The sequence below is a fragment of the Cnephaeus nilssonii genome (genome assembly GCF_951640355.1).
Source record: "Cnephaeus nilssonii genome assembly, chromosome: 1".
NCBI classification, from domain to species: domain Eukaryota; kingdom Metazoa; phylum Chordata; class Mammalia; order Chiroptera; family Vespertilionidae; genus Cnephaeus; species Cnephaeus nilssonii.
This window is the reverse complement of record NC_137072.1, coordinates 112,165,532-112,182,206: the sequence shown is the minus strand read 5'-3', so window position 1 is coordinate 112,182,206 and position 16,675 is coordinate 112,165,532. Positions and strand designations below refer to the sequence as shown.

At 38.4% G+C, this 16,675-nt stretch overlaps 1 protein-coding gene across 2 annotated transcripts in view; it reads right to left on the bottom strand.

The window, feature by feature from the left end:
- Positions 1 to 7,394, bottom strand: part of RAB28 (RAB28, member RAS oncogene family) — a 77,932-nt gene extending 70,538 nt beyond the window's left edge. For both annotated transcript variants that reach the window (XM_079768491.1, XM_079768492.1), the window contains exons 1-2: positions 7,137 to 7,394; positions 2,520 to 2,616 (exon numbers count right to left, since the gene is read on the bottom strand). In XM_079768491.1, the coding sequence (XP_079624617.1) occupies positions 2,520 to 2,616; positions 7,137 to 7,211 (172 nt within the window). In that variant the 5' untranslated portion in view covers positions 7,212 to 7,394. The remainder of the gene's footprint in view (positions 1 to 2,519; positions 2,617 to 7,136) is intronic.
- Between the last annotated feature and the right edge of the window lie 9,281 nt (positions 7,395 to 16,675).

Sequence of the window (16,675 nt, the reverse complement as noted above, 5' to 3'; positions counted from 1 at the left end):
TCAAAGCCACAAAGAGGATTCAACAGTGACCTTATAAAAGTACACTTGGTGCCTTGGTTAACCTTACTTAAAGTGCTGCATAGTCAAGATGGAACTAAAAACACAAGTCTGCCCACTTCTTGTACTAAAGACTTAGAAATCCTTTTCACAGTAGAACGCTGTTTACTGGACTGTACCCACAAGCTTCCTGAAAGTATTTTGACTAAGGCTCTTAAGAAGCTCTATCAGCAGAATCTCTGACTAACAGATAGACTATTTTAAGCAGTAAAATCTGCACAGTGGTTGCATCCAGACTATACAGAATACCAGATCATGAAATACACTAAAATGGATGAGTATTTGCAAAGTAATGACCTTGAAAACGTACATGAAGAGAATGTGAATAGATGGACAGGCAGTATTACACCACTAACAATCTGAATGGACATAAGAGTTACTGGATTACTAATAAATACTAGATTTGATTACTATGCTTCTTTACTATAAATCCCATAATGCTACCTGCAATGTTTTAGCAAATTATATAAATACTGATCATACTACATTTAACAGTTATAATGAATTAAAATTAAGGTAATGTATATTAAGGATATAATATGACTTTTTATATTTCTTAATTTACCTATTAATTATATAAAATCAAGATACATTAAAACTATTTTTTCCTACTGAAATTTCTACCATAATTTTAAGTCCATTAAGTACCATAAAACCAATTGCTTTTTCCAAAAAAAAGAAAAGAAAGAAAGAAATTTCTGGAACTCTGCCCATCAAAATAAAACTGAATCAGAAAAATTAAAATACACATTCATTGATTACACATTTCCTAACATCATTTTTTAACCTAAGTACTTTCTAACTCTAAAATATTAAACTATAATTTTAATTTCAAAAATACCAAATATTTTTTGCAAAGTAATCAAAATTTAAAAATTGGTTAGCATTGTGCAACAGATCAGAAATCATCACATCTATCAAATATGTAAAATGTCCAAAATTAGTCTTAAAATGTTTTTAATGTTTGAATTGGTACTTGCTCCTTTATTTAAACCTCTGAACTAAAAAATGAAAAAATTAAACAATATTAATGATACAGAAAGATGGTGCTTTTGTTAATTAGCATCAAAAGAACATAGTCAATAACTAAGTACATACCCGGATTCCCTGTGTACAACTGGCACTTCTGAAAAAACTGCAGTAAAAGTACGTTTTCAGCATGTATATTATGTGATAGTGCATGTATTCTGCTAGTTACTGCTGTAAATATTATGAATGTAGCAGAAACCTACCCATAAGAATGAGAATGATGAAAATAAAATGAGATTTTTTATTTTGAATACATTAAAAGAAAATACAAGTGAAACTAAATATACATGTTTCTCACTTAAACCTCTTGTTGAAAAATAACTCCATTAACAGAATATTAGAATTCTTTTCTCATACTATGTCTTCTAATTTCTTTTTCTAAATACAGACCACCACAAAATATAAGAGCCTATTACTAGTAAGATTTGCAGAATACCTTCAATTACCAAGAGTTTTCATTAGCTGTTCCAGAACTCTCATGGAGAGCTATCTGAGAGATGGGGTGTTTGAGAGATTAAAATATTTTCATAATATTAGATTTTATTAAACCCTTTCCACTATCACTCATATCCTAGCATAGGATTCTATCACTACACTTGCAACCGTTTTTATTCAAATGGGTTTCCTCAGAGAGGAGAGGGATACACTAGTTTATAAGGCTAATCAAGATAAACTGCTTTTAATAAAATGCTTTAAACATATAATTTAACCATCACAGTGAATGGACAGAAAATTTTAAAGCCCCAATTGTTCAGTAACTAACTTAAAACAGAAACCACTCTTTTTTTGTTATTATTTCCCTGTATTTCCCACAAAATGTGCTGCAACTGGCATCTAAATAGTTTCTTTGCATGGTGAACTGAAACATCTTGAATGCTCAAACTGTATTTTTATGAGTGCCTAGGGACCCTAAATTTTAGTGGTCTATTAAATGCCAGCAATTTCATGCTGCCTTGCATAAAACAGCATTCACATATTAGAGCACAGAAGTTCCATAGCTACATTATACTTCTGGTCCAACTTTCTCTCAAACAAAAAACTGAAGCAGAGGCTAATCAAAATAATATTTTTAAAAAATAATCCTTTCCAGTCTTTTCCATTTACTTTATACAGTATCTGTTGATAATAGCATAGCATTTTATTTTTTTTAATGTTTTAGAATTTTATAAGCAACTATTGTTTATCCTTGAAAAATCTGTAGTAGTCAAAAATAGTAGGAGAGTAGAGAAGTATTCATATATAAACTTTATTCTCACACCATGGACAATGTCTTCATGGTAGATGCTGATGAAAATTAATCTCCCTAAGATAAACTGACTGATTACACATATTTTCATGTAGAAGCAGCCCCAAAATTTATTTTACACATTTCTGCCTATATCTCTTATTATAAAATATGCACAATTTTCTATGTTAAACTTTTAGTCTCTTACCTGGCAATGTTATCCTTCTCAAAAAGAAATCCAGTCCTATAGTTTGTTTGTACTGTTTCCCAAAAGTTTCTTGAGCAAAACACGTAGCTAAGGAGGTCTAAAAAATTAATGTGCATAATATCAAAATTAGTGTCTTTGTTTTAGAAATTTAACATCACATCACTACTAAATCTTATTAAGTAATATTAATATTCATACTCCCATTAATCCAACAACTTTAAGCCGTTCTAATCAGTTTCAAGAGGAAGAGGAACTTAACACTCCACCAGGTAAACTCCACTTGCCAACAGCAATGAGTGGAGACAACAAACTGCTAGATCTCTTTAAATCTGGATCGTCAAGCTCCTTTCCCTAGCTGGAAATTAGAATTTGAAATGTATCAACAGAGAAAACTAAAGCATCATGATAAAAGATCTGAATCTTATATATCCATATATATGAGTTCAATTCAAATTTCAGAGAACTCTTGAGTTTCATTTCTGAGGTTAAATATTTCGAGTAGTTTGTGCCCTCAGCCAATAATAAAAAATGATTAAGGAGGGAAAAGACTGTTTATGTAATTTCTTTTCTTCTCCCCCTCCCCACAAGAAAAGTATCATTAAATATCTAATTTGTCTCTATATAAAAGCTGTTAAATAAAAATAATTCTATAGAATAACTCTGATAATATATAGCCCTTAAATTAAAAAGTTGATAGTTTTAAATTAATATTAAGCAGGCAAAAATATTTTCCACCCATGAACCTTAAAAGTCATAAGAATATTATAACCAGAATATATACAGTATCTACATTATTTTAAAAGTTGTATTCAAAATTCTAAGGCTTTACCATTTCTTATCAAAGCAAAAGAATAATTAATCATTTTGGTAACAAATGAAGTAAGTCAACTTACAAGCTTCTTAAACATCTTAAATGCACTATTTATTTGTAAACTTTCCCAAATAGAAGAGAAAGACAGCTTCATGAAGATTTTATGCACTTCAAGACTCCCAAAGTTAAGGAAAAATAGCACTTTAGTTTTAAGAGTTAAAATTAGATGTCAACTCCTAAATATTTAAAATTAAGATAAAATTTCCTAGATAGCACATTATAATTATGACATAAGTACAGCAGTGCAAAAGAAATCCTAATCAATTTCAATTCCTTTAAACAAAACAACCTAAAATTCCTTTTGACACAAGAAACATTTTTTCCACAGAAATGGCAACTTGCATGCCTAACTCCAATTCCTTTATAATAGTAAAATACTCAGCATTCGTAATAAATTTCAAAGACACTTGGTCAAATATTTACTGAGCACTACGAGAAAGATGTTCTGCTAGACAATGAGAAATAAACTCACTACACCAAAATGAAATTTTATTTGGCTTCCCTGAAGCATATAACAATACCATTAAAACTGAGAAATCAGAATTAAAAAGGTAAAGTACTCCTTTTTAAACCCTTTTTTCCACTTCAGACTTATTTATGCCATTGAGCTTGTTTAATTCAGAACACAAGTCATCTGTGAAGAAGCTCAAGAGTTCTAGAGAAAAATAACTATCATCACTACTGCTACAGATATTTCAAAATGTTTAATACATGGATGGCTGAAATAGTATTTTAAGTCAAAGAGAAAGTCAGAGCATATGTAACATCAGCATAATGTCTTTTAAGGTAATTTTTCACTTTAAGATTCTCAAAGTTCAGTATTTTTATACTAATTAATATTCAGAACAATCTAAGGTTGTTTTCTTGGAAACTTCTACCCTCACACTTTTGAGGCAAAGTTAGGGTTTCAAGTGAAATGAAGTATAATCTATCAAGAGTACTTGTCATTGGACACACAAAGTATTAGAATGGATTCTTATTTCATCTCCGGACACCTTATTATAATCACTATAAAATTAAACAGGATCAACCAAATCAATGGGAGGCACTTCCTCTTCAATTATGTAGTCTTTGTACTATTTTTCAGACCCAATAATTTCTCACACATCATTGTATAAATATTGGTCTTAAACAATTATAAAGTGAGCAACCATCTACCATATCTGAAATATTTCATCTCATTGTGGGGTTTTTGTTTGTTTTATGGTTTGGTGAACATTTTGCCAACAATTTTTAACCACACTACACTTACTAATACTGAAAAGACATCATAAAGAATGTTTTGCCTTAAAAAATCTTTAAAAATATGCAATGAAGTAAAAAGTATGTATCAAAACAGGAAAGAGGTAGAAACATGTGTTACTAGGGGGAGGAGCTAAATTTCTCTTGGAGAGACTGTTGGTGGTGATCTCAATCTATTGCTTCTCTCAGTATGTATCAAAATGCCCTGAGTTAGAACTAGCAGATAAACTCATGCTAGAAAAAATGGCCTGGAGTTAAAGCAGGATACAAATTAGAATGAAAGAGAGGCTGAGTTCATAAAAGAAAAGGCAATGTTGGTAGCTGCCAATAAATTGAGAACTGAATAGGGTAAGGAGAAAAAAACTTGATACATGAATAATGATAAAAGGTTAGGTTTCTGATGCTTGTATCTGAAAACTTTGGACCAAAAAACTCTTACGGTTTAAAAATAGATGACTCAAGATGTTGAAAACTAAGTCAAAACACCATAATGAAGATCACTGTTATCCTTTGAAGCAGAATGATAGTCCTTCCACATTACAGAAGGGAGAAAATATGCTTTGTCCTACACAGAATTTTAGACAGAGATGAAAAACCATAATTATTCACACTAAATTAACAAGAAGAGGAACACATGTATGACAGGCTAAATGAAAAACCTAAATACAGAATTATGAACAAATTTCAACTGAGGAATACACCTATGATAATAAATACTGGGAGAAATAAATAAAAGTTTAAAGAATTATGATAGAATGTAGGATAATGGGCAATTTTTGTCTTTTTACAAGTGTATTAGTGTTACAGATTGTCATTACAATTTTAAACAGGAAATAAATGATTTGACTGTAAAAATATAAGAAATGAAAAATTACAAGGCTTTCAAAAGAATATGAAGAATGAGAAAACTAAAATGTAACCTAGATTTTTATTGAATAACGGTGTTAGAAACAATGCTAGTTGGTTTCAATTCATACATTCAAAAAGTTGTTGGAAGTGTACAAAAATTCCTATAATACTTTATAACGAAAAGTGGTCCCAAGTTCTTCTCTGCCCCCCAAAATGCTGAAGGGTTATAGCACAGCATGTTTAGTTGTTTTTCCTCAGCAATAAAAATCAGTAACAAAATACAGAAGGCAAGAAAGAAATTAACAGACTTCTCCAAATTCTGCACATGAATGACACGTTTCCCAAGGGCCCCAGGAACCCAAATCTCGGGACCAAAGACACGGAAACCAGGGTCCAAACTTTGCCGGGGGGCACGGAACTGTGAGGACGGAAATGGGAAGCTGGCACTAATCACCTGAAGGCTCTGGCTGGGGAAAGGGAGGGGAGAAGAAAGGGGACCAACTTGAGCGGTATTCCCAGAAAACAGTGTTGGCGCCTGGGGCGGAAGCGACAGGTGTGATGGCACCCGGCAGAGGCCCTCCGTTTCATTGGGGGAAGGGGGGCTGGGGGAGGGGGGGTCACAGACCCCTTTGAGATCCTACGGACCGAGCTCCCCAAAGAGCAAATACCGGGCGATGTTTGTTCCCTGTCAGCAGCTCCACAGCGTTGGGTTAACAGCCCCGGCCTGGCCTCGGACGTCTGTCGGGGGACTGGCCGCCGACTCTTATTCCCACGCACTCGCTCCCATTCATTCAACCAACCCTCGCGGAAGGCTCGACTTCCGGGCAAGGACCCCCCCCCCCCCCCCACCTCGGTCACGCTACCTGTTCTACCCTCAGCATCCAGCGCCTCGTAGGAGCGCAACAGGTTATTTGTGGGATGAATGCTTGAGCTGACAGGTGCTGTCCTGGAAACAGAGGAGCAGGCGGGAGGCTGTGCAACAGCAACCAGCGTTTACTGAGTGCACCCTGCGTCCTGACAGCTTGTGTGGCTTCTCACAGGGAATGTGCGCTCGCACACTTCAGGCTTGGAGGCGACCCCTGTGCATACCCCGCCCCCCCCCCCTCCGCATCCCTTACAGAGGAAGCAGGACCAGGGAAGCAATTTGCCCCCCCAGGACCTGACCAGGCAGTGATTCTGGGGGATCATATTCCAGAGCCACGCTCGTGGGAGCCCCCAGGGAAGTGGAGGCATCAGATACGGGAGGGGGGATCGAGAGGGGGGGATCGGGGGAGGGAGGATGGGGGGGGGGGGGGACAGCGAAGTGGGACCTGAACCAAGTAAAGAGATGAGCCGCCTTGGAAGATCCCTGCCCACCATCACAGAGAGGCTGGACAGCTTCCCGGGGAGGCGATGCCGGCGGGGTCTTGCAGGACAAGCAGGAGTCGGCGCTGCATCGGGGAGTTGAGAAGCGGCCTTTTTTAAATGGATATCGTTTCAGGGGAGGGTGGAAAGCTCTCGCCAGCCATGACCGAGCGCCTGCTTCGCGCCCGGCCCCAGGCCACCACGACCTGGCGGGCCCGGGCCCGAGGCCCCCGGGCGGCGGGGCGGAGCTGGGGTTCCAGGGCCGCGCCAGGGGCCTACAGGCTAGGACAGCGAGCCCGCCCAGGACTGACCTTCCCGGAGGTGCCGTCCCCCAGCACGACGATTTTCAGTTGCCGGTCCTGGCTCTCCTCCTCAGAGTCCGACATGCTGTCCCGGGAACCAGGCCTGCCTCCCCCCACCCCCCGAGGCCGAGGAAGGAAGGGCAGGAGGCGGGGTCCGGGGCCGGGGAAAGGAGGAAGGGCGGCGGTGGGAGCAGAACCCCCCGCCCGGGTGCCTGAGCCACCACCGGAGAAATCCGCGCAAATCACTCGCCGGGCGCCATCTTGCCCGCCCTGCCGCCCCCTCCCCTCCCCTCGGCGCGGCCACGCCCCCTTCGCGCGACGTCGGACGCGCCCCCCCAGCGTCTGCTCCAACCTGCGCCTTCCGAGCCCCCCGGCCGGGCCGGCCCATTCGCGGGCCTGGAAGGGGGGAGACGTTCGAGGCGAGCAGGCCAGACGCGGCGCTGCCCACGCAGGGACAATAGGCGAGTGGAGGGGAGTGTATCACTCAAACTAGGCAGGAACATGGAAACCGAGTAGCTCGCCGATGTTCTATCAAATTCTCTTGTATCCGTCAGCCCCGGAGAAGAGCCCTGAGACGAATGGTTTGGCCCGAGGGCGGGGTGACGCCTGGGCTGCGCGCCGTGGTTGCCATGGAAGCCAGGCGGAGGGATGGAGCCTGTCTCCGGACGCCCCCGGACACGGGTTGTCTGGGGGACCGCGCAGGGGCGAGGCCCTGCAGCTGGAACAGCAGAATGGGATGGTTCATTGATCAGTCCCAAACCCTAAAGCAGCAGTTGTCAAAGCATGGGCCGGGGAACCCTGGGAGGAGAGGGGGCAGATTAAAATCAAAACTGTTTTCATCGTAATACACTTTTTTTTTTTTGCCTTTTTTATGTTCATTCTCTCGCAGGTATACAGTTTCCAGAGGATAGATGAGGTGCATGACATCACTCTGGCAGCTAAGGGAACCTGTGCTTATTATTCTGTTTCAAACATTTCTTAGTATTAATATCAAGGCAGTAGTGATAGCTAAAATTAAATAGACAAACATTCTTTGGGATTCACAGTAATCCTTAAGAGTGTCAGGGGCCCTGAGCCCAAAATTTGGGGAACTGCTCTCCAGTAGAGTAGGTAAAAGACATCACAAAATTTTTTTATAAAATGAGATAAAATCCACAATAATTCTGGCCTACTATGTTTGTCTCATTGTTAATTATTTGACATGTTCACTCCTCATGGGAACCCAAAAAAAAAAATAGGTAAAATTATCCCATTTGACAGATGAAGAAGCTTAAGTCACAATAAGCTGAGCTCAGAAGCAATGTCCTTCATAGAATGAGATTCGAATGGGAAAGCGGTACAGCATAAGAAGTGCCCAGCCTGGAGGCTGCCCTGGAATTCTGATCACAGACTACACTTACTTGAGCCATAGTTTCCTTATTTATAAAATAGAGGCATGGTCCTACCTCCTTCACAGGGTTGATAATTAAATGTAATAATCAATGTAAAGTTGCACAGCACAACACCTGGCATATAGTAAGCACTCATTATTAACCAATGTGATTTCCACCCTCATCATCTGTCCTGTGACAAAATGCCTCTGCTGTCTAGGTTACCTCTTCCTCTGTAGATAGGGCTGGTCCATAATAACAGCTACCTAGTTAATATTTCCAGTCTTCCTCTACTCCCAACCACTAACTTTCTACATCACTAGGTGTGTTCATGAGAATTAGAAGAAAAAAATGCATGTGAAAGGGCTTTGCAAAATGCTTGGTAAATGTTAGTTTTGGGAATCTGTATCTAATAAGGATAGATTTAACCCCTTTTTGTCCATAAGGGGAGTTAATGTGACAGAAACTTGCTTTTCCACTCTTCCTTAATGAAAATGGTTGTGTGGCCCAGTACTGACCAATGAGCTGGAAGAGTGTGGGGCTCGGCTACAGTGTTTGGACAGGTTCAAGCCTTGGACTGATGAGAGGGCACAGTCCTCTCGCAGCCACATGCAAGTCCCAGCTTGGAAGGCAGAGCCCTCCCAACACAATTATAGCCAACAGCTATAGTTGTAAGCTTGAACCTATGGTCCGAACACGTGGCCCCACATGCCTATGTGAGATAGGCTACAAACTTGACCAGGTGCATGTAATTGAGGAGGATCAAAACCCACGAGAAGGTTGTAAACATCTTGACCACGCCCTTACTTTGCCTCGTGGCATCGGCTATAAAATAAAGGCACAGCTCGTAGTCTGTGGCGCTTTGTCTCCCCATCAGGGAAGCAGCGTCCCACCCAGACCCAGCTTTCCTTCTCTTGTCTGTCTTTTCTAAGCCTTTCAGCAGCCCCCACTCAGGTTCACCCTTGGCCGTGCCGGCGCGGCACAGAAGAGGGTGTCCTTTGGGAGAAATCTGGGAAAGATTTTCCTCTCTGGTAGGAAAGGAAGAAGAAAAGGAAAAGAAAAAGGAGATATGCAGAAGGAAAGATCTTCCCCTCCATTCCTTTGCTGTCATTATTTGAGTGAGGACATCATGTTTAGAACTGCTCAGTCTTAGGCTTCTTCTTATGGAGAATAATACTAAGGCACTTAGTGATGTATTCCATTACTTGAAGACAAAAAAAAATTCCCAAATGGCAAAACTATTTTGGCCAAAAACTAGATTTAGCTAAAGTCATAAGACTGATTTTCATGTGTAGCTTAATATGAAGGGAAATATAGAGGAAAACTTTGCTTTTTCCAGTCATTAATTTCCTAAACAATTGCCTTCATCCCTGTGACATAAAATAAAAAGCCAATTGCATCAAGTTAGTGACCACGTTTTACATATCTATGGCAAGATTCCAGGGTGAAAATTAGATTTGAAGACTTGGAGCCATATTTGTAAATTAAAAAGAAATAAATATTCCTCTGTGTGGAGTACCTTGCTGGCTGGCATTGAAAGCTTCCGGTATGCTGCTTTACCATGCTAAAGAGAAACAGAGCTGATCCACAGAAAACAAAGGTGTCTCTGTGGATCCTCTGTAAAATGCCCAGGCAGGGCCATAAACCAGGGGAATCTTTTCCCATCTTCCTAAACCTAATAACTTAACAAAATGTTTAGAGAAGAATTCTAGAAACAAGAAATCAGGGTTCTTTAGATATGAAGGAGTGAAAGTAATTACACAAGATAAACCCGACTGCTATCTGTAAAACCAACTTCCCACCTAATTTTAAAATATCTTTTCTGGCATCCGTAACATATGAAAATCCAATTTTTGTTGGAATACCTCCAGATTCAAGGAGTTTATTCCCTCATGAAGCAACTTGGAAGATGGCCTGGTTATTAGGATATTCTTTAGGAGATGAGCTGAAGTCTCCCACTGTAAATTTCAACTAATAATATGGGCTGTGTCTTCTGGAGTAAAACAGAACCTCCCCATTCTAAAAGAAGGTTTGCAAAATGATTCACTATATTAATGATTGATTTGACAAATATTAAGTGAATGCCTACCGTGTGCCAAAAATTCTTGTACAATTCTTCTGAGTAATGAGGACACACAAGTAGCAAAGCATACGAGGCTCTGCTCCCATGGAACTTGCAATCTGGTGGAGAGGTGTAGTAGACTAAATAATGATTGCCCAAAGATATCAGGTCCTAATTCCTGAAACCTGTAAGTGTTACCTTATTTGGAAAAAGCACCCTTCAGGTGTGATTAAATTCAGGTTCTAGAGATGGAGAGATTATCCTGAATTATCAGGGTAGGCCCTAAATGCAATCATATGTATCCTTAGTGAGAGAGGAGGAGATTTGACCCAATGTGACCACAAAGCCAGAGACTGGAGTGATGCAGCCACAAGCCAAAGAATGCTGGCAGCCACTAGAAACTGGAAGAAGCAAGGAAGGAATTTGTCCCCTGGAGCCTCCAGGAAGAGCACAGCCCTGTCAACATCTGGACTTCAGTCTCATGGACACTGATTTAGGGCTTCTGCCCTCCAAAACTGTGAAAGAATAAATATATGTTCTCTTAATCCTCTAAGTTTATGGTAATTTGTTACAGTGGCCACAGGAAACTAATACAAGAAGAAACACAGAAATTTTATAAATCAAACATACAGATTTCAGATCAAAAATAGAAAACCGATGATAGATGAGATAAACACTAAAAATACCTGAACATTTTTGTCCAAACACTAAATAAATGGAGAGATATCCCATGTCCATATGTAGAAACATAGTATTATAAAATGTAGCAATTCTACCAAAAAATCTATGAAGTCAATGCAATTCTAATAAAATTTTTCATGAAATTTGAAATAATGCATACAGAAGGCAAAGATCCAAGAATAGTGAAGGTATTCCAGGAAAAGAAGGGCAAAGAACTTGCTGTACCAGATATCAAGACTTTGCATAAAGTTATAATAATTAAGATATAGTGTATTTATTGTTTCAGGAATAGATGCAAATGGACCATTATAACAAAATAGAGAGCCTTGAAATAGTCTCCCATATACATGGAACTTTGGTGTATAACAGAGCATATATGATAGTAAATAAAAGGGGGAAAGAAGCATAGCTGGAAACCACATAGAAAAAAGAAATGAAATTGGAATTCTACATTTGATCACACACATACATACACACACTCATACATACATACACACATGCAAGAAAAATTTCTAGTGGAATTACGGATCTTTTATTTTAATTACAAATCTAAATGTAAAAAACAAAATTTAAATTATTTGTGATGGCTATTTTTCTTATCTTGGGATACACAAAGATTTCTTGAACAAAGTACAAAGAATTAATCATAAAGGACAATATTAAAAATTGCACTACCCTAAACCGGTTTGGCTCAATGGCTAGAGTGTCGGCCTGCAGACTGGAGGGCCCTGGGTTCGATTCCGGTTAAGGGCACATGCCCAGGTTGCGGGCTTGATCCCCAATGGGGGATGTGCAAGAGGCAGCCGATCAGTGATTCTCTCTCATCATTGATGTTTCAATCTCTCTCTCCCTCTCCCTTCCTCTCTGAAATCAATAAAAATATATATGTAAAAATTGCATTAAAGTTAAAAGCTACTCCACCAAAAGATACCACACACACACAGAGAAGGTTAGGCATTATAACATCTGTTATTTAAACCACCCTGTATTTCATTATGACAGCCCAAACTAACTAAAACAGATTTTCAGCACAATTCAGTCCATAGCAATATCTAAAAGAAAATAAGTGTACTTGCCTAATTTTTTAAGTATTGAAAAAGAGATTAGAATTTTCATATTTTCTAAAGTATTATAAGTGACTATAATTAAAACTGTGGAACAGGCACTGGAATAGATATATGGATTCCTTCAAAAGAATTTTTCATTGACTTGAGAGAGAGAGAGAGAGAGAGAGAGAGAGAGAGACATCAATTTGTTGTTCTACTTGTTTATGCATTCATTGATTGATTCTTATATGTGCCCTGACTGGGGATTAAACCCACAACCTTGGCACATTGGAACCACACTCTAACCAACTGAACTACCCAGCCAGGGCCAGGTGAAGGTTTCTTAAAGAAGACACAAAAGAAACCAACCTTTAAGGTTAAAGTTGATTAAATGAGTTACAATAAAATTTTAAAGTTCTTCTTATCAAAAGATATCTTTAAGAAAATAAAATACTCACAGTGGACGAAGTTACTTTCAATACATATAACTCACAAGGGACTTGTATTTAGAATTGGAAAATATACCTATTTAAATAAAAAGCAAACACAACCTAATAGAATATTGTCATGAGGCTTGCATGGACATTTCACAAAATAGCCAATAATGTTAAAAAGTTCTTAATTCCATTAGTAATTCCATTAGTAACTAGGTTAATGCAAAGGAAAACTATAATGAGATACCACTACATCCCCACCAGAGTGGCTAAAATTACAAAGACTGACATTGCCAAGAGTTGGAGATGTGGAGCCTGTAAACTTTCCATGCACTGCTGGTAGGAGTATACATTTCTGTAACCACCTCAGCAACCTGTTTAGCATCATCTACTGGAGCTGGATAAATGCTCTGTAGTCCAATTATTTTATTTCTTAGTATCTGTCCAACCAAGATACAATCAAAGACATGCACAAGAATGTTACCAGCAGCATTATTCATAGCTCTTCAAGACTGAGATCAATCCAAATGTCCATCAGCAGTTGAAACGTGGTATATTCACAAAATGGGATATTATGCAGCAATGAAAATGAATGAATTACTACATGTTACAATATGAAAGGATCTCATCAATAAAATGTGGAATGAAAGAAGCCAGACACAAATGAGTACATCTTCTACGATTCCATTTATATGAAGTTCCACCCCAAAACCCTTTAGTATTAGAACTCAAAATGATTGTTACCTCTGAGGAGGAGGAAGTGGATAGTAATAAAGAGCAGGGCACAAGAGAAGCTTTCAGGGTATAGTTATTGTGCTATGTTATTACTTGGGTGCTGGTCATATGGTATGTCTACTTTCTGTATGTTATTCATAAAGTAAAATTATAAATATATACATACATGGTTGATAGAAAATGCATAATAAAATTAAATCTAGAAGAATATAAGCCACATTTTTAATAGCCATTAATAGCAATGAGATTATAGAGAACTATTACTTTCCATGTTATATATTCCTATATTGTATAAAGTTTTTACAGTGAGAATGAATGTGTGTTTTAATCAGGAAGTAAAACATGAAAAGTACATCAATAACAACAAAAGACTAAATGGCTACCTAAAGTTATTTTTATAGTGGGCAGATGAGAACTTTATCGTGGGATAAGTAGACTCCACAAATATAGAAAACCTGTTCGTTTCACCGGTTTCTATATTTCTATGTAGAAACCTTTCTTTGAAAAGTGGGGGCGGGGAGAAGCAACTTACTTGTAACAGAACCTCAGGCTGGTGTGTGAGCTGCAATTTCCCAGCTGCCCACAGTTCTGCCTCATTGCTTGGGGATGTGTTTCATTGATTCCTAAAGCATAGCTCCAGACAAAACCAAAAATTTGTAAAGCAGGAGAATTCTCAAATCACCTCGACAGCTGTGAAAACCAGACCTATCACAACTTACCAGTGAGTCTGGCATGGTTAAATAAGGTAATAAGAAATGTTTTGGGGGGAAATGGAAGTAATGGTACAAGTGCAAAATATTATTTGAAACTTGATAATGGTACTTTTGGGATGTGAATTTCCCTGGCCATTAAGAACCAGCATAGAGAACTCAGTGATTTTAAGAAAACTATGGATTTCCAGATTCTATGGCTTGGCAGTGGCATAAATGTTCTCCAAGACATATTATCCTTTACTGTGATCCCTCTGAAACCTTATTTTACACAACTCTCCTCTATAGCATAACTGCTTTGCGTGTGGTGGACCTTAGCTGTATCACTTGGGTTTCCAGTTCATCTATGTTGTTAAAATTAGGTTTAAAACATTCCGACAAGTGAGATGTTATACTAAAGTGTTAACTTTGGGATAGCATTCCCCAGGCACAAGTTCTTTGGGACACTAGTCCCATGAATTGCTGTTCAAATAAAGCTTGGAAACAGATATAGCTCCCCTGCTTTTGGAAAGTGACAATGCACTTGAGCATATCACACTCCGGGGCAGTAAACAATCTCTTTGGATGTTTTTAACCCAAAATTTCCCAAACTGCTTTAACCAAAGTAATATTTACTGATCTCCTATAGAACTAATGTTGCATGAAACATTATTTCAGAAACCCTACTTCAAAACTAAAGCATTCCAGGAACAAAAGAAATCTTAAAAGTAGTTAAGGAACAGATTTCCAGTACTTAACTCCTCATTATAAAAAGGTTCATATGCAAAAGGTCTCAATTTCTCCCTCCATAAATGGAGAGTTCAAGTTTGTAATCCACAAGTGTTTTGTTTCAGAATGTATTTGAAGCTTTCTCAGAGCCTTTGTCATCATTACTAAAATACGTTATTATCATAAGAACCTGAAGAGCTGCTCAAACATAGTTTTACTTGAAGCAGCAGCCTAGTTCAAGTAAATGTAAATTTCATTTGTAGTCATGTTTATGACCTTAGACGAGTAATTTAAATTCTGAGTTTTAGTTCCTTCATCTATAAAATAGAGATTATAGTAATACTAGTAGCCCTGCACACAAATCTGTGCGCCAGTAGCTCACCAGTAGCTTGCTGCCGCCCTCCTGTAGCTCCCCCCACCCCCTCTGCGTCCTGCCCCCCTCATAGCTTGCTGCCTTGCCCCCTCCTGTAGCTCTCCGCTGCCCACTTGTAGCTCGCTGCCCCATCCTCCTGCTGATCCGTGATCCAGTCATTATGTGGTCAGTCGTTATGCTTCATGGTGTAATGACCATTTGCATATTACATCTTTATTATACAGGATTATATAGGATAATCTCCACAGGGTTGTTATGGTTCTTATCAATAATACATACACAGTGCTTGGTACAACACCAAATGTTTGTTAGAGTCTATTATTAAAGTGCCTCATTTTTATATCAAGTAAGCACATTAGAATATAAATATTCCAATGAATTTTTCCTATAAAGCAGTCACCATGGCAAGCTGTACAGTTAAGCCAGTGATGCTAGTATTTTTAAAATATCTTTTCTGGAAGGTAAGTGAAGGGAAAGAGAGTAAGCTTTCTGACTAAACAGATAAATTAAAATTTGGTGTGCTGTGTGAGAAATATTTTCCTTAAAAAAAAATATTGAATTCAATAAAACATTTGATATAAGCCCTGCATATACAAACCTGATTAATACTACAGGCTGTGTGATGGTTAATTTTCAAAAACTGAAGTTTCCGTGAGAAGAAGAAATTCTACCTCAAGACGGCAACATAGAAACCTGTCTGAGTTTCCAGCCAGCTGGTCTACCCTTCAAATTTCAGAGGCACCGGTCTCCCACAACCACGGGAGCCAATTCAATAAAACCAGTCTCACTCTGTCTCCCTGTCTCTATCCCTCTCTCTCTCTCTACACACATAGACACACACATACATACACACATGCACATGCACATGCACACACACAAGCTAGTGTTTCTTTTTCTCTGGAGAACCCTTATATATACCGTGAGAGAAAAAAAGATGAATTATGATTCTGTGGGACCAGTATTTATGCTATCTTTGCAAATAAAAAGAATTTACCAATTTCTCTTTTTTTTTTTTGAATGCTCATTATGAACCAGACTCTTTATGAGTAACTTGGATATACATTATCTAATTTCATCATAATGATCCAACAATTTAAAAAGTAGTAGATATTAAATTATTATAAATTACAGTTTATGCATTGCTTTACAGAACAGAACACCCTTAAAAAAGGGAGGTAGAAGTATTTAAAAAACAAAGCAGGGTGTGGGAACATTTATAGTACTTTCAACAATAAAGATAAATGTTTTTAAAAGCAGGAAGTAAAGAAAATGTGAAAATGAAAAAAAATAAGTAGAAAAAAAGAAAACACCCTGAAAATCCATTAACATTTACTCAGAAAACATTTTGAGTTGTCTTGGGCTAAGCCTAGGTAGTTTTTTCCCAAAGAAAGTTTAATTTTGATATAGTGAAATGAAGCACACCTTTCCC